Source organism: Oncorhynchus gorbuscha, linkage group LG22, assembly GCF_021184085.1.
Source record: "Oncorhynchus gorbuscha isolate QuinsamMale2020 ecotype Even-year linkage group LG22, OgorEven_v1.0, whole genome shotgun sequence".
NCBI classification, from domain to species: domain Eukaryota; kingdom Metazoa; phylum Chordata; class Actinopteri; order Salmoniformes; family Salmonidae; genus Oncorhynchus; species Oncorhynchus gorbuscha.
This window is the reverse complement of record NC_060194.1, coordinates 4,387,304-4,411,954: the sequence shown is the minus strand read 5'-3', so window position 1 is coordinate 4,411,954 and position 24,651 is coordinate 4,387,304. Positions and strand designations below refer to the sequence as shown.

General features: G+C 45.5%; 1 protein-coding gene and 1 long non-coding RNA gene across 3 annotated transcripts in view; both read left to right on the top strand.

Moving 5' to 3' along the window:
• The window catches only part of LOC124009746 (arf-GAP with SH3 domain, ANK repeat and PH domain-containing protein 1-like), a 154,475-nt gene extending 143,115 nt beyond the window's left edge, over window positions 1-11,360 (top strand). For both annotated transcript variants that reach the window (XM_046321892.1, XM_046321891.1), the window contains 7 exons: window positions 1,861-2,092; window positions 4,238-4,405; window positions 5,963-6,029; window positions 8,234-8,298; window positions 8,586-9,088; window positions 9,389-9,511; window positions 10,648-11,360. In XM_046321892.1, the coding sequence (XP_046177848.1) occupies window positions 1,861-2,092; window positions 4,238-4,405; window positions 5,963-6,029; window positions 8,234-8,298; window positions 8,586-9,088; window positions 9,389-9,511; window positions 10,648-10,722 (1,233 nt within the window). In that variant the 3' untranslated portion in view covers window positions 10,723-11,360. The remainder of the gene's footprint in view (window positions 1-1,860; window positions 2,093-4,237; window positions 4,406-5,962; window positions 6,030-8,233; window positions 8,299-8,585; window positions 9,089-9,388; window positions 9,512-10,647) is intronic.
• Window positions 11,361-11,618: 258 nt separating this feature from the next.
• LOC124009748 lies at window positions 11,619-13,891 on the top strand. Its single transcript, XR_006834318.1, has 2 exons — window positions 11,619-13,288; window positions 13,339-13,891. It is a non-coding gene; the product is annotated as an uncharacterized LOC124009748 (long non-coding RNA).
• The last annotated feature ends 10,760 nt before the right edge of the window (window positions 13,892-24,651 follow it).

Genomic DNA, 24,651 nt, shown 5'->3' with positions numbered 1-24,651 from the left:
TTCATCACAGCTAGCCACTGAGTGGCTACTCCTGGGAAACATCTCTGTCCCGAAGCAAGCACCAGTTAGCTTGGAGCTAGCCTCGAGCTAGGCCCATCTCCCGGCTAGCCAAAGAGGTCCACCAGCCAATTCTTGGGCTACAATATCTCTTTTGCCAATTGGCCTGAACTCTACTGCCTACACGGAGACCCGCCAATCCATCACAACTGGTCTGGCAACGTGGTTTCAACAGGCTCCTCCGTTGCGACGTTGCCTGATGCCCATCTGCTATCCCCGGCCTACTAGCTGTCTGAATCGCCGTGTCTCCAGCTCACCTAGCGTAGTAACGACTACTGAAATGGCTCCCTGACTCATTTGACCCTATGATCACTCGGCTACACATGCCTCTCCATAATGTCAATATGCCTTATCTATTGCTGTTTTGGTTAGTGATTATTATTTTATTTCCCTGTTGAACCCCTATCTTATTTCACTCTCCTACTCCTCCTCTGTTCCTCTGGTGATGTAGAGGTTAACCCTGCAGCCCCCAGCACCACTCCCATTCCCCAGGTGCTCTAATATGTTGACCTCTGTAACCATAAAAGCCTTGGTGTCATGCACGTTAACATTAGAAGCCACCTCCACAAGTTTGTTTTATTCACTGCTTTAGCAAACCATGATGTCCTAGCCGTGTCCGAATCCTGGCTTAGGAAGACCACCAAAGACCCTGAAATTTCTATCCCCAACTATAACATTTTCAGACAAGATAGAATTGCCAAAGGGGGTGGAGTTGCAATCTACTGCAAACAATTCAAGCTTTTATATTTAAAATTCCACCTGCCCAGAAACAAGTCTCTCACCAATGCCGCTTGTTATAGACCACCTTCAGCCCCCAGCTGTGCCCTGGACACCATATGTGAATTGATTGCCCCCCATCTATCTTCAGAGCTCGTACTGTTAGGTGACCTAAAGTGGGACATGCTTAACACCCCGGCCGTCCAACAATCTAAGATAGATGCCCTCAATCTCGCACAAATGATCAAGGAACCTACCAGGTACAACCCTAAATCCATAACCATGGGCAACCTCTTAGATGTCATCCAGACCAACTTGCCCTCTAAATACACATCTGCTGTCTTCAACCATGATCTCAGCGATCACTGCCTCATTGCCTGCATCCGTAATGGGTCCGCGGTCAAACGACCACCCCTCATCATTGACGCTCCCTAAAACACTTCAGCGAGCAGGCCTTTCTAATCGACCTGGCCGGGGTATCCTGGAATGATATTGACCTCATCCAGTCAGTAGACGATGCCTGGTTGCTCTTTAAAAGTGCTTTCCTCGCCATCTTAAATAAGCATGCCCCATTCAAAAAATGTAGATCTAAGAACAGATATAGCCCTTGGTTCACCCCAGACTTGACTGCCAGCACAAAAACATTAGCATTAGCATCGAATATCCCCAGCAATATGCAACTTTTCAGGGAAGTCAGGAACCAATACACTCAGTCAGTTAGCATCCTGTTGTACTAATTCCAAAAACTTTCGGGACACTGTAAAGTCCATGGAGAATAAGAACACCTCCTCCCAGCTGCCCACTGCACCGATGCTAGGAAACACTGTCACCACCAATAAATCCACCACCACCAGTTTTTTGGTTCCTACATGATTCCATATGTGTTATTTCATAGTTGTGATGTCTTCAATATTTTTCTACAATGTAGAAAATAGTAAAAATAATGAAAAATCCTTGAATTTGTAGCTGTGTCCTAACTTTTGACTGGTACTGTATTTATTCACAATAGGGAATATGATGCCATTCTGCTTGCAGTCCTGGATAGGTATGAGCAGTCTCTGACCTCTTACTATTGACCCCTCACAGCCAAGTCCTGTGAAAAAAGACCGCTCTCCGCAGCCCCAGAGCTTCGGCCACTCCTCCAGTATGTCCTCCCCTCAGGACAAGCGGACACTCCCGGGGGGTTACACCCCTCACAGGGACAAACAGCGCCTATCCTACGGGGCCTTTGCCAACCCAGTCTACAACACCTCCACAGACATGTCTCCCTCACCAGGACCTGACGGGACTACACTACCCAGCAGGACTGCAGGGAAAGGTAATTTGAATAATATTATTCATCTAATTTTAATCTATTATATAAAGAACAAAATACATGCGCTTTGCATAGGAATCTTTCCAATGGTGCTGGTTATGGCAGTAGCAACTGAGAATCATGTATTTTATAAAATACATCAGGTCTCTTTGTCAACCGAAAGACTGCTGCTTTTTGGAGGGCGGAATAAGAGAAAGGTGTTATGGAGGATCACAGCACAGTTTCCATAAGTCTTAACAAGAAATGTTATAGTTGCAGCCTACGCCACCAATACACCAACACTTGGTGTTCAACTCAATCACGCCCACATTGCTGTGTTAAAATAGTAGCTCTTTTTCACATACACAGTAAAACCAAAGACAGGTTTAGGTTAAATCCAAATATATGAATTCCATTGTATATATATTCCATTGTAACAAGGAATATTTCATTGTACCAGACAAACGTCTGTAAATCAAGCATAGCTTTTAAACCACGACAATGCATAAACAACTCTGGAAAGATTTATTGAATTCTAGTCGGCGTCAATTGAATTTAATCTGACCCTGCTAGTTTTCTATGAACATTTGAACATCTTGAAGAACGGTCTGGCCTAAATGGCCATGTACTCTTATAATCTCCACCTGGCACAGCCAGAGGACTGTCCACCCCTCAGAGCCTGGTTCCTCTCTAGGTTTCTTCCTAGGTTCCTGCCTTTCTAGGGAGTGTTTCCTGGTCACAGTGCTTCTATATCTGAATGGATAGCTTTTTGTTGTGTTGTTGCTGGGTTTCTGTACAGCACTGTGACATCTGCTGATGTAAAAAGGCTTTTTTGATTGATTTTTGTACATTATTATACAGTTCCATAATGCTCTATGACTGGTTTGAAAACAGTATAACAATTCAACACTTTAGTTGAAGGACCTTATCTTAATGGAAGGTTCACTCCAAAATCAACGTTTGTCAGATGTTTTCAGACCTAAAAGAAAATACAATTGGGGTGAAAAGGCAAAGGTGCAACACTCACTCACCATTAAAAACATGTTATTTTATTTAAGACACTATTAAAAGCTTGACGTTTGGGCCTTCATCAATGGCCTTCATCTACATTTCTGAAAGTGTGCAATCATTGCATCTTATTCAAAGATGCTAACTTGGGTTGCACCTTGACTAACATTGGTTAAGCGCCCTCCACTTCTTTCCATAACAAAAAATACAACAAGCAGTTCCTTGGATCCCCAGAAGATAAGCACTTAAAAGCCTTAATTAATATACTTGTTTCCAAAGTGGTCCTTGATGGTAAAACTCAATGAAATCAAGAAATTATATGGCGTTTATCTTTTCCATTCCGATACATGGCCATGGACTTATCTCTTCTTTTGATGTCTGAAAATATCTGTTAACCTTTGATTTTGGAGTGAACTGTCCCTTTAAATGGGCAGTCTGGATTGAAACAACAACAAAGTGGTCCCACCCCCCCACTTTAAAAAGATGAGGGATGGGGCTGGAGAAATGTTAGCGCTCAAACGTATAGACGGAGCTATTGATATATGGACTGAACATCAATGACATTGCAACTAAGCTCATCAGGCATTTCTAAGTTATATTCTTCAAGTATTAATGGCTGTACACTGTATACAGTTAACCCACTGTTCCCCGGGCGCTGAAGACGTGGATGTCCATTATGGCAGCCCCCCGCAACTCTCTGATTCAGAGGGGTTAAATGCGGAAGACACATTTCAGTGGAATGCGTTTAGTTGTACAACTGACTAGGTATCCCCCTTTCCCTTATTTCCCTTATTTCTATATCATTAATTTAAAGATGCAAAAATGTATGTTCCAAAATCCCAGCTTGACATCTGCTGATATAAAAAGGGCTTTATAGATACATTTGATTGACTGATGTACAGAGTTTTCATGCATGGAATAATCCAGTGTTTTTGAATAGTTTGTTCATGTCAAAATAGATTGATAGTGCCTTCCGCTTTGTGTCAGAGAAATCAACTTGAACATCTTGTTCAATCTTTGCATCTTTACAGTACCCTCTTTCTGAATTAAATATGGCTTTGATCATAGATAACAGCTCTGCAGCATGCCTCCATAAAACAAGATTTTTGCCCTCTTGTTTTAACCAATCACAGCATGCCTCTCGTTCCCTGTATTTTCTAGCACCCTCTACTGGCCCGCCTACCTCCCTTCCCCTGGGCTCCCAGACTGGAGGCAGCGGTGGCATCTCCACCCTTAAGAAGAGACCCCCACCCCCTCCCCCCGGGCACAAGCGTACCCTCTCAGACCCCCCCAGCCCAGTCCTCCAGAGCACAGGTGGGACCGGTTGGGGTGAGTGGGACGGCGGTCGAAAAGTTTAAAACAACACTGTGCATGTTTCCAGTGACATGTTGTGAACCTTTTGCATATAGAAGTAAATAGTGCTGACGGGATTCCCTGTTCTACACTACTTACAATAAGATCTGGTTCACATGATCCCTTTCTATCTGGATGTTCTGTAACTTTGCATCCTCCTGAACACACAACAGAGAAAAGAGTACATTGTCTTCTTCCTTATATTTAGTATTACTCAAATCTCCAATGAATAGTCTCTAAAGGGGAAAGCTATGGTTTACTGGAGCAGATTGGGCTACACTTGCACCAGTTGGGAATAGAATGCACCATCATTATGTTATTGATAACAGCCTATTCATTCAATTTCCACGCATTTCGCACTCTACCATATGTGCTCAATAGTTTTACCCCAGGGCCATGTTCAGTCTTGAAAAATGGTCAAACGCTGCAGGAGAAATGCTATGAATAGAGCTGACGAGATGTCTTATTCTACGTGTCAGAGGCATGTTTGTTCGACAGAACACATTTATATCTGAACGTCCCATAACGTTGTGTCTCTCTGCTGATTTGATCAGAGCCAAAATAGAGAGGCTGACTTTGACCCTTCTGTTGTTCCTCTTTGTTTCTCACTTTGTTTCACTTCCTCTGCGAGCAGAAAAAAATGAAATCGAGGCCAAGTGCTGAATGCATTCCCACTGTCACATATTGCTGATACATATTATGTATTTTTCCTTTACGATCAACCAAGTTTAATAGTTTACATTTGAGTCATTTTGGGGTGGTTCCTAGACACCGATTACGCGTTGTCTTGGATATTAAATCGTGCGTTCAATGAAGAATCTCCACTGAAAATACTTTTTAGTCCAGGACTAGCCTTAATCTGTGTCTGGAAAACCACCCCTTTATGTGTAACACCCATATAAGTTTTTAATTGTAATTCATATGACTCATTTTGACAAACCCTCCATTGGAATTCAAGCATTTAAATTCAGGCAAAACTTTCTTGAAGCTCCTTTGTTATGAAGTATTATATTGGCTTATAAACATGAATTAACTAATGGATACAGTCTTAGAGCATTGTGAAACTGTATGACTGAGCAAAAAGGCATGGTTTGCATATATCATTAATATATCAGCTGGAGGGCCTCTCATATCTTATTATTATACAGTTCCATAATGATCTATGATTATACATTAAAACATGTTATTTTATTTAAGACACTATTGAAAGCTTGACGTTTGGGCCTTCATCTACATTTCTGATAGTGTGCAATCATTGCACCTTTTCTTATTCAAAGATGCTAACTTGGGTTGCACCTTGACTAACGTTGGTTAAGCGCCCTCCACTTCTTTCCATAACAAATAATACAACAAGCAGTTCCTTGGATCCCCAGAAGATAAGCACTTAAAAGCCTTAATTAATGTCCTTGATGGTAAAACTCAATGAAATCAAGAAATTATAATTCATTTAAAAATCCAAAAATGTATGTTCCAAATCCCAGCATGCCCCGGTAAGGCATGTGGCCATAAATCTTCACTCTGTTTCCCACACAGGAAGCGTGTCCACTCCCCCGCCTACAAACAGGACCTCACCTGGAAACCAGTTTGAGCAGCAGCAGAGGTACAGTACCATCCCCGCTGCTTCAACTCACTCATTCAGCCTTTCCAGGCTCAGCGCAATAGTGCCAATCGCATATTTAGCAGATGCATTTATCAACAGTGCTCACAATTAAAGGGGTATTTAATTTTGTGGATGACTTACAGTTTACCTATTTTGGAATATGGTCGAATACAAACTGTCGCAATTTAACGGCTCAGACACAAGACTTATGTGGCAGGGTCTACAAAACAAAGGGAAAACCAGCCACGTCGCGGACACCGATGTCTTGCGCTCAGACAACCTAAACACCTTCTTCGCCTGCTTTGAGGATAACATAGTGCCACCGACTCGGCCCGCTCCCAAGGACTGCGGGCTGTCGTTCTCCGTGGCTGACGTGAGTAAGATTTAAACGTGTTAACCCTCGCAAGGCTGCCGGCCAAGATGGCATCCCTAGCCGCGTTCTCAGAGCATGCTCAGACCAGCTGGCTAGAGTGTTTACGGACATATTTAATCTCCTATCCCAGTCTGCTGTCCCCACTTGCTTCACCATTGTTCCCGTAGTACTCACGTCTATTATCATGAAGTGCTTTGAGGGGCTAGTTAAGGATCATATCACCTCTACCTTACCTGACACCCTAAACCCACTTCAATTTGCATACCGCCTCAATAGATCCATTGACGATCCAATCGCCATCACACTGCACACTTCCCTATCCCATCTGGATGAGAGAAATTCCTATGTAAGAATGCTATTCATTGACTATAGCTCAGCCTTCGAAACAATAGTACCCTCCAAGCTCGTCATTAAGCAGGGGGCCCTGGGTCTGAACCCCGCCCTGTGCAACTGGGTCCTGGACTTCCTGATGGACCTCAGGTGGTGAAGGTAGGAAACAACACCTCCACATCCTCAACACTGGGGCCCCACACGGGTGCGTGCTCAGCCACCTCCAGTACTCCCTGTTTACCCATGAATGCGTGGCCAAGCACGCCTCCAACTCAATCATCAAGTTTGCAGACGTCACAACAGTAGGCCTGATTACCAACAATGACTTCCTACAGGGAAGAGGTAATAATAATAATAATATAATATATGCCATTTAGCAGACGCTTTTATCCAAAGCGACTTACAGTCATGTGTGCATACATTCTACATATGGGTGGTCCTGGGGATCGAACCCACTACCCTGGCGTTACAAGCGCCATGCTCTACCAACTGAGCTACAGAAAGAGTTAAGGGCCCTGGTGGAGTGGTGCCAGGAAAATAATCTCTCACTCAACGTCAACAAAACGAAGGAGCTGATCGTGGACTTCAGGATAGAGTAGAGAGAGCACGTCCCATCCACAGCGACCAGACGGCGTACACATCACCGACGATCTAAAATGGTCAAATTGAGAGCATCATGTCAGGCTGTATCACCGCCTGGTATGGCAACTGCACTTCCCGCAACTGTAGGGCTCTGTACAGGGTGGTGCGGTCTGCCTAACGCATCACCGGTGGCGCATTGCAATTGCAACATTGGAAACTACCTGCCCTCCAGGACACCTACACCACCCGATGTTACAGGAAGGCCAAAAATATCATAATGGACATCAACCACCCAAGCCACGGCCTGTTCGCCCCGCTACCATCCAGAAGGCGAGGTCAGTACAGGTGCATCAAAGCTGGGACCGAGAGACTGAAAAACAGCTTCTATCAATCAGACTGTTAAATAGCCATCACTAGCCGGGTACCACCTGATTACTCAAACCTGTACCTTCAGGCTGTTGCACTATGTACATAGACATGGAATCACTGGCCACTTTAATAATGGAACACTCATCACTTTAATAATGTTTACATACTGCTTTACTCATTTCATATGTATATACTGTGTTCTAATCTACTGTATTTTAGTCAATGCCACCCCGACGTTGCTCGTCCTAATATTTATATATTTCTTAACTCCATTATTTTACTTTTAGATTTGTATGTGTTGTTGTGAATTGTTAGATATTACTGCACTGTTGGAGCTAGGAAAACAAGCATTTCGCTACACCCGCAATAACATCTGCTAAATATGTGTATGTGACCAATATAACTTGATTTGATTATGTGAGTCAACAACCAAAAAGATGGCTTAGAACGTAAGCACTTACACAGTGCATGCAAACATTCAGAAATGGACCCCTCAACCTTCAGAGGCTAAGATCACATTGTATAATGGGTCATCGTATCTCTCTTTCAGCGCTACCGTTAGTAATACAAAGTCAACACTTGGTCCAAGGGTTCTACCCAAACTACCTCAAAAAGGTATTATGTTTTCTCTCTTATTTGACAGAAAATGTGCAACAATGAAAGAAATCACACAGTATAGATTACTGGCCAGTTTCCCAGACACAGATTAAGCCTAGTCCTGGACTAAAACGTTGTTTCAATGGAGAATCCCCATTGAGAATGCTTTTTAGTCCTGGACGAGCTTAATTTGTCTGGGAAACCAGCACTACATGTGTACAATTTATTAAGGATACTGATAATATATACCAAAATAAGTTGATGCAAGTTGACACTTTTTAACGCCCCACCCTGTCTTTTTGAAGTGGCACTACGGAAGATCGACACTATCCACCTCCCTTCAGTGGACAAGCTCTGCCAACCTCCGGAGGTTCTACAGAGGTCAACCTGCGCCCAAATAGAGTCTTACCAAAAATCTCCCCAGCCACTGCAGACCCCCGGAGACACCCCTCAGAGGGCTCCGTTGGCAGAAAAAACGCAGCTAAGTGAACTGCCTCCTAAGCCCCAGATGTCAGATCTTCCCCCCAAGCCCCAGCTCTCTGACCGACCCCCGAAACGACAACTGTCGAATCTCCCGCCCAAACCGCAGCTCAAAGACCTCCCGCCCAAGCCTCAACTGAGCGACATCCCTCCAAAGCCCCCTGTCAGTGAACGGCTCCCTCCGGGCGAGGCCGTGCAGACTGCGATGGACAAGCAGTCTTGCAGTCAACAGGGGGAGCTATCTCCCAGACAGGCCAGTGAGGACACCAATGGATCCCCGCCATGTGCAGTGGAAATGCCTGTGCCGCTGCCTCGGAAGATCAACACTGTGAGTGCAGACTAAAGATAGTGCTTCTTGTTGTCGTACCTATGGCTGGATTCAATCCGAAATCGCGGAAGATCCACGTTGGGTCATTTCCGATTAAGCTGACATATGCAGCGTTTACCATGAATGTGTAAACATTGCCTTCAACCCTGCTTAAAACCTTTCAAGGCTGAACTGGTTTAAAACAAGAAAAAAAATTCTAACTCCAAGTATAATTTTATCAAGTCATCAAACCATGTGGAAATATATCAATGTACTCTGACGGTAATGTAAACATACTAAGCTTATTGCATTTTCACCCAGGGGAAGAGTAAAACGAGACGGGTGAAGACCATTTACGACTGCCAGGCAGATAACGATGATGAGCTGACCTTTGCAGAGGGAGAGGTTCTCATCGTCACAGGAGAAGAGGACCCGGAGTGGTGGGTGAGTATTCGTCCTGCATCAGGCTTGCAGCCACACTCATAAATGAACATGGATAAAATCCTATATGGCGTACATCATTGTCTGTTCTTGTCTATCAAAAGTGCAACTCATCTCTTTTTTTTTTTTTAGGATGAGTTCAGATGAGTTGCATAAGTTAAAAGACTGATCATTTGTGTTGCCATTCATCTGGCAACGGATTTATCCTATTAAAAAAAAGCATTGGCTTTCGTCTGAAATATTCGGACACAAAATGTTAATGTGGCCACAGCCTCACCTGTCAGCATTCATGGCAATGAAGATTCTTCTGAGAACTAAGAAGTATCTCCGGGAGTTTGAAAAGTAACTCCACAGTGTTGCCTACATTTGACATGTTTATCATTTCAAACTGTTGATGAAAGGTTTGAAATCTGGTCCCCGTTCAGTGGGGCACAATATTGTGGATTAATAAGAAGTTAATATATGAACAGAGGCCTCTGTGACATTTAGAGTAAGGATTCAAAGTTTTATTCAAAGTGTTTCTATCTGCAACATTCAGTAGGTTGCACACTCCTGAATGTAACCAAATCCATTCCCTTTCTTTGATGATCTAAGAGGACTAGGCTGACTGACAACTGTCTGTAAGTCACTCTGGATGAAAGTGTCTGCTAAATGACGAAGTTGTAAACTATTATACCAGAAAGGTGACGGCGATACTGTATGGCAGAAGTTGTCAGGTAGGCGAGGGGAAGCTTCTGCCATGAATTTTTCTCCTTTCCAATCCTTTTAGATCAGGGATCATTAGTAAAGGTATAAAACCAAGTACACCAAATTATTGAAGTACACTAAGTCACTCTGGATGAAAGTGTCTGCTAAATGACGAAGTTGTAAACAATTATACCAGAAAGGTGACGGCGATACTGCATGGCAGAAGTTGTCAGGTAGGCGAGGGGAAGCTTCTGCCATGAATTTTTCTCCTTTCCAATCCTTTTAGATCAGGGATCCTTAGTAAAGGTAAAAAACCAAGTACACCAAATTATTGAAGTACGAGAGTATACTCCTGTACGTGTCACTCATGTCAGCCTCATCGTGAAGCTGTCACAGTAAAATATGCATAACGTATTCATCATTATCCATCTCTTTTTTTTAATCTCTTTCAGATCGGGCACATAGAAGGACATCCCGAGAGGAAAGGGGTTTTCCCCATGTCCTTTGTGCACATTCTGTCCGACTGACAGCCGGAGAGACAGGTGTGAGGCCATTCCTCTCATCAAGCCCTTCCCTGGCCTCACATCAGACTTTAGGCAGAAGTGAAACAAATGCGAACAAAGAATCCAACTCAGCCTCATCGCAATGAAGACTTATTATATATTAACTGTGATATCCTGCCTACCAGTATTACTGTAGCAGCAACCCAGCGTGAAACTGGGTTTGCAGTAGCTTTCCTCAATGTATGCTGTAGCTGTATTTTCAATGACGGCCTAGGAACAGTGGGTTAACTGGCCTAGGAACAGTGGGTTCACTGGCCTAGGAACAGTGGGTTAACTGGAACAACAGATTTGTACCTTGTCAGCTCGGGGGTTTGAACTCACAACCTTACGGTTACTAGTCCAACGCTCTAACCACTAGCCTACCTGTGTATATAGATAAACAAATCTATGTAAGTGTGTCTTTGTACATACATATGCACACCTAAGAGTGTATATTTCTGTATGTATATACAAGTGTGCATATGTACATTGACCCAGCTTGCTCAGAAAGGTAGGGCTATCTTCTTGTTCCAACGGTCTACCATTTTAGCTTGACTGTTTTATGTCATTATCATCTCTTGAAAGTAGTTCATGAGATTTGATAAGGAGTTTGTTACTCAGATAATATACAGTATATTAGCCCTTATGGCACATATCCTCTCTCTCTACTGGCCTGTTTATTTGGCAATGCAACAAAGTGAGTTTTGAGATCGCTGAAAGACTGAAAGGTTGGAGGAAGTATTTATTCATGACAAATATAAAATGTGTTTGTTTTATTTTTGCTTATAATGGGATCCATTTGAAGAGACCTTTCTGTCACGGTAAATTATACAATGCTAATTTGAGCGATAAAGTGATTAAGAGCCTAGGAAGTCTAACCATTTGTTGTAGTGCTGGCGGCCGCCACAGTTACTGCATCAATCCCCCAGTTGTTAGTAGTTCTCCTTCACCTTAATTGTGATATTATATGATTACATGTATAGTGCGAGAAATATGCACTTAACGAATCTTGAGATTGTTGTGAAACGTGCATTTTCATGGAAATCTCCCCTGCTTGACCAGAGTATCAATCCATGAAGTGACAATGGTGTTACACACTAATGCACACACTAATGCACACACTAATGCACACACTAATGCACACACTAATGCACACGCATTGTTTCACAAGATCAAATATGAAAATTGTAATCAAACCAAGCATTGTGTGTGATACAAATTATAGCTTGAGGATAGATGCTTCGTTTCATACCGGGCTTCCATCAGTATTGGTCTGCAAGTTTCAACGGAGAAGGATGAAGTTGCCCAACTAAAAAAAGTTAAAGGGGGACTGAACTTCATCATTTAGCCACATTTTTCATATTTTGCTCATTAAGAAATGCAGCAGCCATGACTGAAGCCAAATGAGAGTTGTCTTGTACATTCACTCCACCAAAACAGTACACAATTAGAGTCACTCACCCTTATAGATAACTTGAACCAGTCAAACCAGGTCATTTTCATGTTGCACACCTTTTAATTTTCTTATTAAATGCTTTAAATGTTTGTATATGAATTTCTATCATTTATAGTTGGAGGTTTTTAAGTCATAATTTGGAGATATTGTAGTTTGAAATTTGAGGCTAACTCCCCAGTCCCTGCTGATGACAAGCACACCCATAACATGAAAATACAGACAGTTTCACTTTGCATTGGATTTGACCCAATACTTTAGTTTTTTAATTCATGCCAGAAAGTACAAATCTTAGCCGAGTTGACGGTCGTTACTTAACGGTCCTGTTGGAAACGGAATGGATGAAGTAGTGATTTAATGGATGATTTGTCGTGGATTAATGAATACAGGCCGAAGCATGAGGTCATGTTGTTGAGCTTCAGGATTATTATTGCATTTTGTTTTGTGTTTTTTACTCTTATTCAATTTTACGGTGGAATATGATTCATTGTTATGTTTGTTTAGATTTGTCATGGAGGAATTTTGCTGTGACTGACGGAGGTGTGAAAATGCCTCTGAATGACATGCCATTTTTAAGTACAAGGTTTCGCCTTAGTTTAAAATAAAGCTGTTGTCGTATTAACAGGAAGGAAATGATGAACTATTAATGCTTCTTGTATTATATTTGATGTTGAATGGTCAGTGACATTTCTTATGACTATAGTTAGTGATTGCTAAATGGAGACACCTTTTATTGTGTATTGAGTGTAAATGTATGTTTGTTTCTGTTTGGGGTAGGAAAGAAAACTGTGTCATTGACAGCTACACCACTATCCTTGTGTTTGGCATTGACTGTTTACAGTAGCTCATTCAGCTAGGTTATTCCTTGTGTTTGGCATTGACTGTTTACAGTAGCTCATTCAGCTAGGTTATTCCTTGTGTTTGGCATTGACTGTTTACAGTAGCTCATTCAGCTAGGTTATTCCTTGTGTTTGGCATTGAGTAGCTCATTCAGCTAGGTTATTCCTTGTGTTTGGCATTGACTGTTTACAGTCGCTCATTCAGCTAGGTTATTCCTTGTGTTTGGCATTGACTGTTTACAGTAGCTCATTCAGCTAGGTTATTCCTTGTGTTTGGCATTGACTGTTTACAGTAGCTCATTCAGCTAGGTTATTCCTTGTGGGGGAACATTTGTTAGCACGTCTTGTTGTTATTGTTCCTAATATGTGTGATGAGAATTGCAGCTTTCATCACAGCCCCTTTAGACCAGGCTTTTTGTTACATTTCTCAACTAAGTTTGTGTGATTTCAGCATAGGCAATACCAGTGGGGCCCCACTGATGGAGGAGTGATTAAGCCATGGCAATCAATTGGCTGATTCCCAAATCCTCTAGATTTTTACATTTACTTGAATATTTATTTAATCTAGAATTATACCAGAAGCTGGACATGGGTAATAGTAATTAATTAAACATATTCTAATGCATCAAATTCAAGTCAGATTCCGCGCCTGTGTTATTCTATGTTATTCCTCACTCAAGTTGGATGTATATTGGACTGGCACTGCCAAACCGTGCTTTTTAGAAGGCTAGTTTGACATTTGTTTTATTGTGAAATAACTACCCATGTTCCGCATGTGTGTTGGGTTCATTGTTTGATATTGTGTGTTGAGGACAGAACCATGACTCCATTATTCATCGAATAATAAAGATTTTATGTTGAATTATTGTGAATGCTTGTTTCATTTGAAAGCTTTAGGGGGGACTGAAAGATAGTGATGGACTCTTGAGTCATCGGTGGCTGGAGGGAAAGAGTTACAGAGCCTAGGAGAAGGCCCTGTGACCAAAGCTCTGGAGCTTCAACCTGGGGGATGGTAAGGTGGCCCGCTGTGGGGGAACAGAGTCTGCGTGTTGATTGGTGGGGGAGAAAAGGTTCATAGGAGCTTGTAATCAATCAATCAAATGTATTTATAAAGCCCTTTTAACATCAGCTGATGTCACAAAGTGCTGAACAGAAACACAGCCTTAATCTCCAAACAGCAAGCAATGCAGATGTAGAAGCAAGGTGGCAAGGAAAACCCCACTAGAAAGACCAGAATTTAGGAAGAAACTGAGATGAACCAGGCTCTGAGGGGTGGCCAGTCCTCTTCTGGCTGTGCCAGGTGGAGATTATAACAGAACATGGCCAAGATGTTTAAACGTTCATAGATGACCAGCACGGTCAGATAATAATCAGTAGTTGTAGAGGGTGCAGCAAGTCAGCACCTCAGGTGTAAATGTCAGTTGGTTTTTCATAGCCGATCATTCAGAGTTAGAGACAGCAGGTGTGGTAGAGAGAGAGTCCAAAACAGAAGGTCCGGGACAAGGTATCACGTCCAGTGAACAGGTCAGGGTTCCATAGCCGCAGGCAGAACAGTGGAAACTGGAGCAGCAGCATGATCAGGTGGACTGGGGACAGCAAGGAGTCATCAGGCCAGGTTGTCCTGAGGCATGGTCCTAGGGCTCAGGTTCTCCGAGAGAGAGAAAGAAAGAAAGAATTAGAGAGAGCATACTTAAATACACACAGGACACAACATGAGAGTTACTTCAGATATAACAGACTGACCCTAGCCCCCCGACACAAACTATTGCAGCATAAATTCTGGCGGCTGAGACAGGAGGGGTCGGGAGACACCGTGGCCCCATCCGACAATACCACCGGACAAGGCCAAACAGGCAGGATATAACCCCACCCACTTTGCCAAGGCACAGAACCCACACCACTAGAGGGATATCTTCAACCACCAACTTACTTACGAAGACCTCCCCCATGGCACAGAACCCACACCACTAGAGGGATATCTTCAACCACCAACTTACTTACGAAGACCTCCCCCAAGGCACAGAACCCACACCACTAGAGGGATATCTTCAACCACCAACTTACTTACGAAGACCTCCCCCAAGGCACAGAACCCACACCACTAGAGGGATATCTTCAACCACCAACTTACTTACTTAAGACCTCCCCCATGGCACGAACCCACACCACTAGAGGGATATCTTCAACCACCAACTTACTTACGAAGACCTCCCCCATGGCACAGAACCCACACCACTAGAGGGATATCTTCAACCACCAACTTACTTACGAAGACCTCCCCAAGGCACAGAACCCACACCACTAGAGGGATATCTTCAACCACCAACTTACTTACGAAGACCTCCCCCAAGGCACAGAACCCACACCACTAGAGGGATATCTTCAACCACCAACTTACTTACGAAGACCTCCCCCAAGGCACAGAACCCACACCACTAGAGGGATACCGAAGACCTCCCCCATGGCACAGAACCCACACCACTAGAGGGATATCTTCAACCACCAACTTACTTACGAAGACCTCCCCCATGGCACAGAACCCACACCACTAGAGGGATATCTTCAACCACCAACTTACTTACGAAGACCTCCCCATGGCACAGAACCCACACCACTAGAGGGATATCTTCAACCACCAACTTACTTACGAAGACCTCCCCCATGGCACAGAACCCACACCACTAGAGGGATATCTTCAACCACCAACTTACTTCCCCCAAGGCACAGAAGACCTCTCCCCATGGCACAGAACCCACACCACTAGAGGGATATCTTCAACCACCAACTTACTTACGAAGACCTCCCCCATGGCACAGAACCCACACCACTAGAGGGATATCTTCAACCACCAACTTACTTACGAAGACCTCCCCCAAGGCACAGAACCCACACCACTAGAGGGATATCTTCAACCACCAACTTACTTACGAAGACCTCCCCCATGGCACAGAACCCACACCACTAGAGGGATATCTTCAACCACCAACTTACTTACGAAGACCTCCCCCATGGCACAGAACCCACACCACTAGAGGGATATCTTCAACCACCAACTTACTTACGAAGACCTCCCCCATGGCACAGAACCCACACCACTAGAGGGATATCTTCAACCACCAACTTACTTACGAAGACCTCCCCAAGGCACAGAACCCACACCACTAGAGGGATATCTTCAACCACCAACTTACTTACGAAGACCTCCCCCATGGCACAGAACCCACACCACTAGAGGGATATCTTCAACCACCAACTTACTTACGAAGACCTCCCCAAGGCACAGAACCCACACCACTAGAGGGATATCTTCAACCACCAACTTACTTACGAAGACCTCCCCCATGGCACAGAACCCACACCACTAGAGGGATATCTTCAACCACCAACTTACTTACGAAGACCTCCCCATGGCACAGAACCCACACCACTAGAGGGATATCTTCAACCACCAACTTACTTACGAAGACCTCCCCCATGGCACAGAACCCACACCACTAGAGGGATATCTTCAACCACCAACTTACTTACGAAGACCTCCCCCATGGCACAGAACCCACACCACTAGAGGGATATCTTCAACCACCAACTTACTTACGAAGACCTCCCCCATGGCACAGAACCCACACCACTAGAGGGATATCTTCAACCACCAACTTACTTACGAAGACCTCCCCCATGGCACAGAACCCACACCACTAGAGGGATATCTTCAACCACCAACTTACTTACGAAGACCTCCCCCATGGCACAGAACCCACACCACTAGAGGGATATCTTCAACCACCAACTTACTTACGAAGACCTCCCCCATGGCACAGAACCCACACCACTAGAGGGATATCTTCAACCACCAACTTACTTACGAAGACCTCCCCATGGCACAGAACCCACACCACTAGAGGGATATCTTCAACCACCAACTTACTTACGAAGACCTCCCCCATGGCACAGAACCCACACCACTAGAGGGATATCTTCAACCACCAACTTACTTACGAAGACCTCCCCCATGGCACAGAACCCACACCACTAGAGGGATATCTTCAACCACCAACTTACTTACGAAGACCTCCCCATGGCACAGAACCCACACCACTAGAGGGATATCTTCAACCACCAACTTACTTACGAAGACCTCCCCCATGGCACAGAACCCACACCACTAGAGGGATATCTTCAACCACCAACTTACTTACGAAGACCTCCCCCATGGCACAGAACCCACACCACTAGAGGGATATCTTCAACCACCAACTTACTTACGAAGACCTCCCCCATGGCACAGAACCCACACCACTAGAGGGATATCTTCAACCACCAACTTACTTACGAAGACCTCCCCATGGCACAGAACCCACACCACTAGAGGGATATCTTCAACCACCAACTTACTTACGAAGACCTCCCCCATGGCACAGAACCCACACCACTAGAGGGATATCTTCAACCACCAACTTACTTACGAAGACCTCCCCCATGGCACAGAACCCACACCACTAGAGGGATATCTTCAACCACCAACTTACTTACGAAGACCTCCCCCATGGCACAGAACCCACACCACTAGAGGGATATCTTCAACCACCAACTTACTTACGAAGACCTCCCCCATGGCACAGAACCCACACCACTAGAGGGATATCTTCAACCACCAACTTACTTACGAAGACCTCCCCCATGGCACAGAACCCACACCACTAGAGGGATATCTTCAACCACCAACTTACTTACGAAGACCTCCCCCATGGCACAGAACCCACACCACTAGAGGGATATCTTCAACCACCAACTTACTTACGAAGACCTCCCCCATGGCACAGAACCCACACCACTAGAGGGATATCTTCAACCACCAACTTACTTACGAAGACCTCCCCATGGCACAGAACCCACACCACTAGAGGGATATCTTCAACCACCAACTTACTTACGAAGACCTCCCCATGGCACAGAACCCACACCACTAGAGGGATATCTTCAACCACCAACTTACTTACGAAGACCTCCCCCATGGCACAGAACCCACACCACTAGAGGGATATCTTCAACCACCAACTTACTTACGAAGACCTCCCCATGGCACAGAACCCACACCACTAGAGGGATATCTTCAACCACCAACTTACTTACGAAGACCTCCCCCATGGCACAGAACCCACACCACTAGAGGGATATCTTCAACCACCAACTTACTTACGAAGACCTCCCCCATGGCACAGAACCCACACCACTAGAGGGATATCTTCAACCACCAACTTACTTACGAAGACCTCCCCCATGGCACAGAACCCACACCACTAGAGGGATATCTTCAACCACCAACTTACTTACGAAGACCTCCCCCATGGCACAGAACCCACACCACTAGAGGGATATCTTCAACCACCAACTTACTTACGAAGACCTCCCCATGGCACAGAACCCACACCACTAGAGGGATATCTTCAACCACCAACTTACTTACGAAGACCTCCCCCATGGCACAGAACCCACACCACTAGAGGGATATCTTCAACCACCAACTTACTTACGAAGACCTCCCCATGGCACAGAACCCACACCACTAGAGGGATATCTTCAACCACCAACTTACTTACGAAGACCTCCCCCATGGCACAGAACCCACACCACTAGAGGGATATCTTCAACCACCAACTTACTTACGAAGACCTCCCCCATGGCACAGAACCCACACCACTAGAGGGATATCTTCAACCACCAACTTACTTACGAAGACCTCCCCCATGGCACAGAACCCACACCACTAGAGGGATATCTTCAACCACCAACTTACTTACGAAGACCTCCCCCATGGCACAGAACCCACACCACTAGAGGGATATCTTCAACCACCAACTTACTTACGAAGACCTCCCCCATGGCACAGAACCCACACCACTAGAGGGATATCTTCAACCACCAACTACGAAGACCTTGGCACAGAACCCACACCACTAGAGGGATATCTTCAACCAAGACCTCCCCCATGGCACAGAACCCACACCACTAGAGGGATATCTTCAACCACCAACTTACTTACGAAGACCTCCCCCATGGCACAGAACCCACACCACTAGAGGGATATCTTCAACCACCAACTTACTTACGAAGACCTCCCCCATGGCACAGAACCCACACCACTAGAGGGATATCTTCAACCACCCACCGAAGACCTCCCCCATGGCACAGAACCCACACCACTAGAGGGATATCTTCAACCACCAACTTACTTACGAAGACCTCCCCCATGGCACAGAACCCACACCACTAGAGGGATATCTTCAACCACCAACTTACTTACGAAGACCTCCCCCATGGCACAGAACCCACACCACTAGAGGGATATCTTCAACCACCAACTTACTTACGAAGACCTCCCCCATGGCACAGAACCCACACCACTAGAGGGATATCTTCAACCACCAACTTACTTACGAAGACCTCCCCCATGGCACAGAACCCACACCACTAGAGGGATATCTTCAACCACCAACTTACTTACGAAGACCTCCCCCATGGCACAGAACCCACACCACTAGAGGGATATCTTCAACCACCAACTTACTTACGAAGACCTCCCCCATGGCACAGAACCCACACCACTAGAGGGATATCTTCAACCACCAACTTACTTACGAAGACCTCCCCCATGGCACAGAACCCACACCACTAGAGGGATATCTTCAACCACCAACTTACTTACGAAGACCTCCCCATGGCACAGAACCCACACCACTAGAGGGATATCTTCAACCACCAACTTACTTACGAAGACCTCCCCCATGGCACAGAACCCACACCACTAGAGGGATATCTTCAACCACCAACTTACTTACGAAGACCTCCCCATGGCACAGAACCCACACCACTAGAGGGATATCTTCAACCACCAACTTACTTACGAAGACCTCCCCCATGGCACAGAACCCACACCACTAGAGGGATATCTTCAACCACCAACTTACTTACGAAGACCTCCCCCATGGCACAGAACCCACACCACTAGAGGGATATCTTCAACCACCAACTTACTTACGAAGACCTCCCCCATGGCACAGAACCCACACCACTAGAGGGATATCTTCAACCACCAACTTACTTACGAAGACCTCCCCCATGGCACAGAACCCACACCACTAGAGGGATATCTTCAACCACCAACTTACTCCCCATGGCACAGAAGACCTCCCCATGGCACAGAACCCACACCACTAGAGGGATATCTTCAACCACCAACTTACTTACGAAGACCTCCCCCATGGCACAGAACCCACACCACTAGAGGGATATCTTCAACCACCAACTTACTTACGAAGACCTCCCCCATGGCACAGAACCCACACCACTAGAGGGATATCTTCAACCACCAACTTACTTACGAAGACCTCCCCCATGGCACAGAACCCACACCACTAGAGGGATATCTTCAACCACCAACTTACTTACGAAGACCTCCCCCATGGCACAGAACCCACACCACTAGAGGGATATCTTCAACCACCAACTTACTTACGAAGACCTCCCCCATGGCACAGAACCCACACCACTAGAGGGATATCTTCAACCACCAACTTACTTACGAAGACCTCCCCCATGGCACAGAACCCACACCACTAGAGGGATATCTTCAACCACCAACTTACTTACGAAGACCTCCCCCATGGCACAGAACCCACACCACTAGAGGGATATCTTCAACCACCAACTTACTTACGAAGACCTCCCCCATGGCACAGAACCCACACCACTAGAGGGATATCTTCAACCACCAACTTACTTACGAAGACCTCCCCATGGCACAGAACCCACACCACTAGAGGGATATCTTCAACCACCAACTTACTTACGAAGACCTCCCCCATGGCACAGAACCCACACCACTAGAGGGATATCTTCAACCACCAACTTACTTACGAAGACCTCCCCCATGGCACAGAACCCACACCACTAGAGGGATATCTTCAACCACCAACTTACTTACGAAGACCTCCCCCATGGCACAGAACCCACACCACTAGAGGGATATCTTCAACCACCAACTTACTTACGAAGACCTCCCCCATGGCACAGAACCCACACCACTAGAGGGATATCTTCAACCACCAACTTACTTACGAAGACCTCCCCATGGCACAGAACCCACACCACTAGAGGGATATCTTCAACCACCAACTTACTTACGAAGACCTCCCCCATGGCACAGAACCCACACCACTAGAGGGATATCTTCAACCACCAACTTACTTACGAAGACCTCCCCATGGCACAGAACCCACACCACTAGAGGGATATCTTCAACCACCAACTTACTTACGAAGACCTCCCCCATGGCACAGAACCCACACCACTAGAGGGATATCTTCAACCACCAACTTACTTACGAAGACCTCCCCCATGGCACAGAACCCACACCACTAGAGGGATATCTTCAACCACCAACTTACTTACGAAGACCTCCCCCATGGCACAGAACCCACACCACTAGAGGGATATCTTCAACCACCAACTTACTTACGAAGACCTCCCCATGGCACAGAACCCACACCACTAGAGGGATATCTTCAACCACCAACTTACTTACGAAGACCTCCCCCATGGCACAGAACCCACACCACTAGAGGGATATCTTCAACCACCAACTTACTTACGAAGACCTCCCCATGGCACAGAACCCACACCACTAGAGGGATATCTTCAACCACCAACTTACTTACGAAGACCTCCCCCATGGCACAGAACCCACACCACTAGAGGGATATCTTCAACCACCAACTTACTTACGAAGACCTCCCCCATGGCACAGAACCCACACCACTAGAGGGATATCTTCAACCACCAACTTACTTACGAAGACCTCCCCCATGGCACAGAACCCACACCACTAGAGGGATATCTTCAACCACCAACTTACTTACGAAGACCTCCCCCATGGCACAGAACCCACACCACTAGAGGGATATCTTCAACCACCAACTTACTTACGAAGACCTCCCCCATGGCACAGAACCCACACCACTAGAGGGATATCTTCAACCACCAACTTACTGGAAGACCTCCCCATGGCACAGAACCCACACCACTAGAGGGATATCTTCAACCACCAACTTACTTACGAAGACCTCCCCCATGGCACAGAACCCACACCACTAGAGGGATATCTTCAACCACCAACTTACTTACGAAGACCTCCCCCATGGCACAGAACCCACACCACTAGAGGGATATCTTCAACCACCAACTTACTTACGAAGACCTCCCCCATGGCACAGAACCCACACCACTAGAGGGATATCTTCAACCACCAACTTACTTACGAAGACCTCCCCCATGGCACAGAACCCACACCACTAGAGGGATATCTTCAACCACCAACTTACTTACGAAGACCTCCCCCATGGCACAGAACCCACACCACTAGAGGGATATCTTCAACCACCAACTTACTTACGAAGACCTCCCCCAAGGCACAGAACCCACACCACTAGAGGGATATCTTCAACCACCAACTTACTTACGAAGACCTCCCCCAAGGCACAGAACCCACACCACTAGAGGGATATCTTCAACCACCAACTTACTTACGAAGACCTCCCCCAAGGCACAGAACCCACACCACTAGAGGGATATCTTCAACCACCAACTTACTTACGAAGAACCCGACGGTGGTGCCAACCCGAACAGGAAGATCATGTCAATGACTCAGACCCCGTAACACTCAATCGTAGGGTTCAATCATAGGACCTACTGAAGAAATGAGTCTTCAATAAAGACGTGAAGGTCGAGATCCAGGTTGGCGTCTCTCAATTTCGTTGGGAGCCAGTAGAGTTCACAGAGGACAGGGGTGATGTGCTGCCAGGACTTAGTGTGGGTGAGGAGTCCCTTTGGAGCTTATGGAGGGCCCTTGAGCTGATGCCGAAGAGTAGTGAGTAGCAGTAGTCATGAGGATTTCAGCAGCAGGACGGGCGGAGCCTTTGGCAAGGTGGAAGAATGAGGATTTGACGGTCTGTCTAATGTGGTGGTCAAATGAGAGGGTGTAGTTGTGTGCATGGAGGGAGAGATCGTGGTGTCATCTTTGGTGAGGATGGATTTGGTGCCTATGAGGAGGACTTCAGTTTTATCACTGTTGAGCTTAAAAGGATGTTTTGTTGCATTGATGTTTTTATTTTATTGTTATTTAACCAGGTAGGCCAGTTGAGAACAAGTTCTCATTTACAACTGCGACCTGGCCAAGATAAAGCAAAAGCAGTGTGACACAGATAACAACACAGAGTTACACATGGAATAAACATTTAAGTCATTTAGCAGACGCTCCTATCCAGAGCGACTTACAAACATACAGTCAATAACACAATAGAAAAGTCCATATACAGTGTGTGCAAATGAAGTAAGATTAGGGAGGAAAGGCAATAAATAGGCCGTAGTGGCGAAATAATTACAATTTAGGAATTAAACACTGGAGTGACAGATGTGCAGAAGATGAATGTGCAAGTAGAGATACTGGGGTGCAAAGGAGCAACAAAAAAAACAATATGGGGATGAGGTAGTTGGATGGGCTATCTACAAATGGGCTATGTACAGGTGCAATTATCTGTAAGCAGCTCTGAGAGCTGATGCTTAAAGTTAGAGAGGGAGATATGAGTCTCCAGCTTCAGTAATTTTTGCAGTTCGTTCCAGTCATTGGCAGCAGAGACATGGAAGGAAAGGCGGCCAAATGAGGAGTTGGCTTTGGGGTTGACAGGTGAAATATACCTGCTGGAGCGCGTGCTATGGGTGGGTGCTGCTATGGTGACCAGTGAGCTGTGAGCTGAGATTCCAGGCAGTTATTTGAGAAACCAAGGCTGTTAAGTCTACCGATAAGAATGTGGTGATTGACGGAGTCAAAAGCCTTGGCCATGTCGATGAAGACAGCTGCACAGTACTGTCTCTTATCGATGGCGGTTATGATATCATTTAGGACCTTGAGCGTGGCTGAGGTGCACCCATGACCAGCTCGGAAACCAGATTGCATAGCAGAGAAGGTACGGTGGGATTCGAAATGGTCGGTGATCTGTTTGTTAACTTGGCTTTCGAAGACCTTGAAAAGGCAGGGTAGAATGGATATAGGTCTGTAACAGTTTGGGTCTAGAGTGTCTCCCACTTTGAAGAGGGGGATGACCGCGGCAGCTTTCCAATCTTTGGGGATCACAGACGATACGAAAGAGAGGTTGAACAGGCTAGTAATAGGGGTTGCAACAATTGAGGCGGATCATTTTAGAAAGAGAGGATCCATATTGTCTAGCCCAGCTGATTTGTAGGGATCCAGATTTTGCAGCTCTTTCAGATCATCAGCTAATTGGATGAAGGAGAAAGGGGGAGGCTTGGGCAAGTTGTAGTGGGGGGTGCAGAGCTGTTGACCGGGGGAGAGGTAGCCAGGTGGAATGCATGGCCAGCAGTTGAAAAATGCTTATTGAAAAAAATGCTTATTGACGCAGGCAATGAGGCAGTGATCGCTGAGATCCTGGTTGAAGACAGCAGAGGTGTATTTAGAGGGCAGGTTCATCTGGATGATATCTATGAGTGTGCCCGTGTTTACGAATTTAGGGTTGTACCTGGTAGGTTCCATGATAATTTGTGTGAGATTGA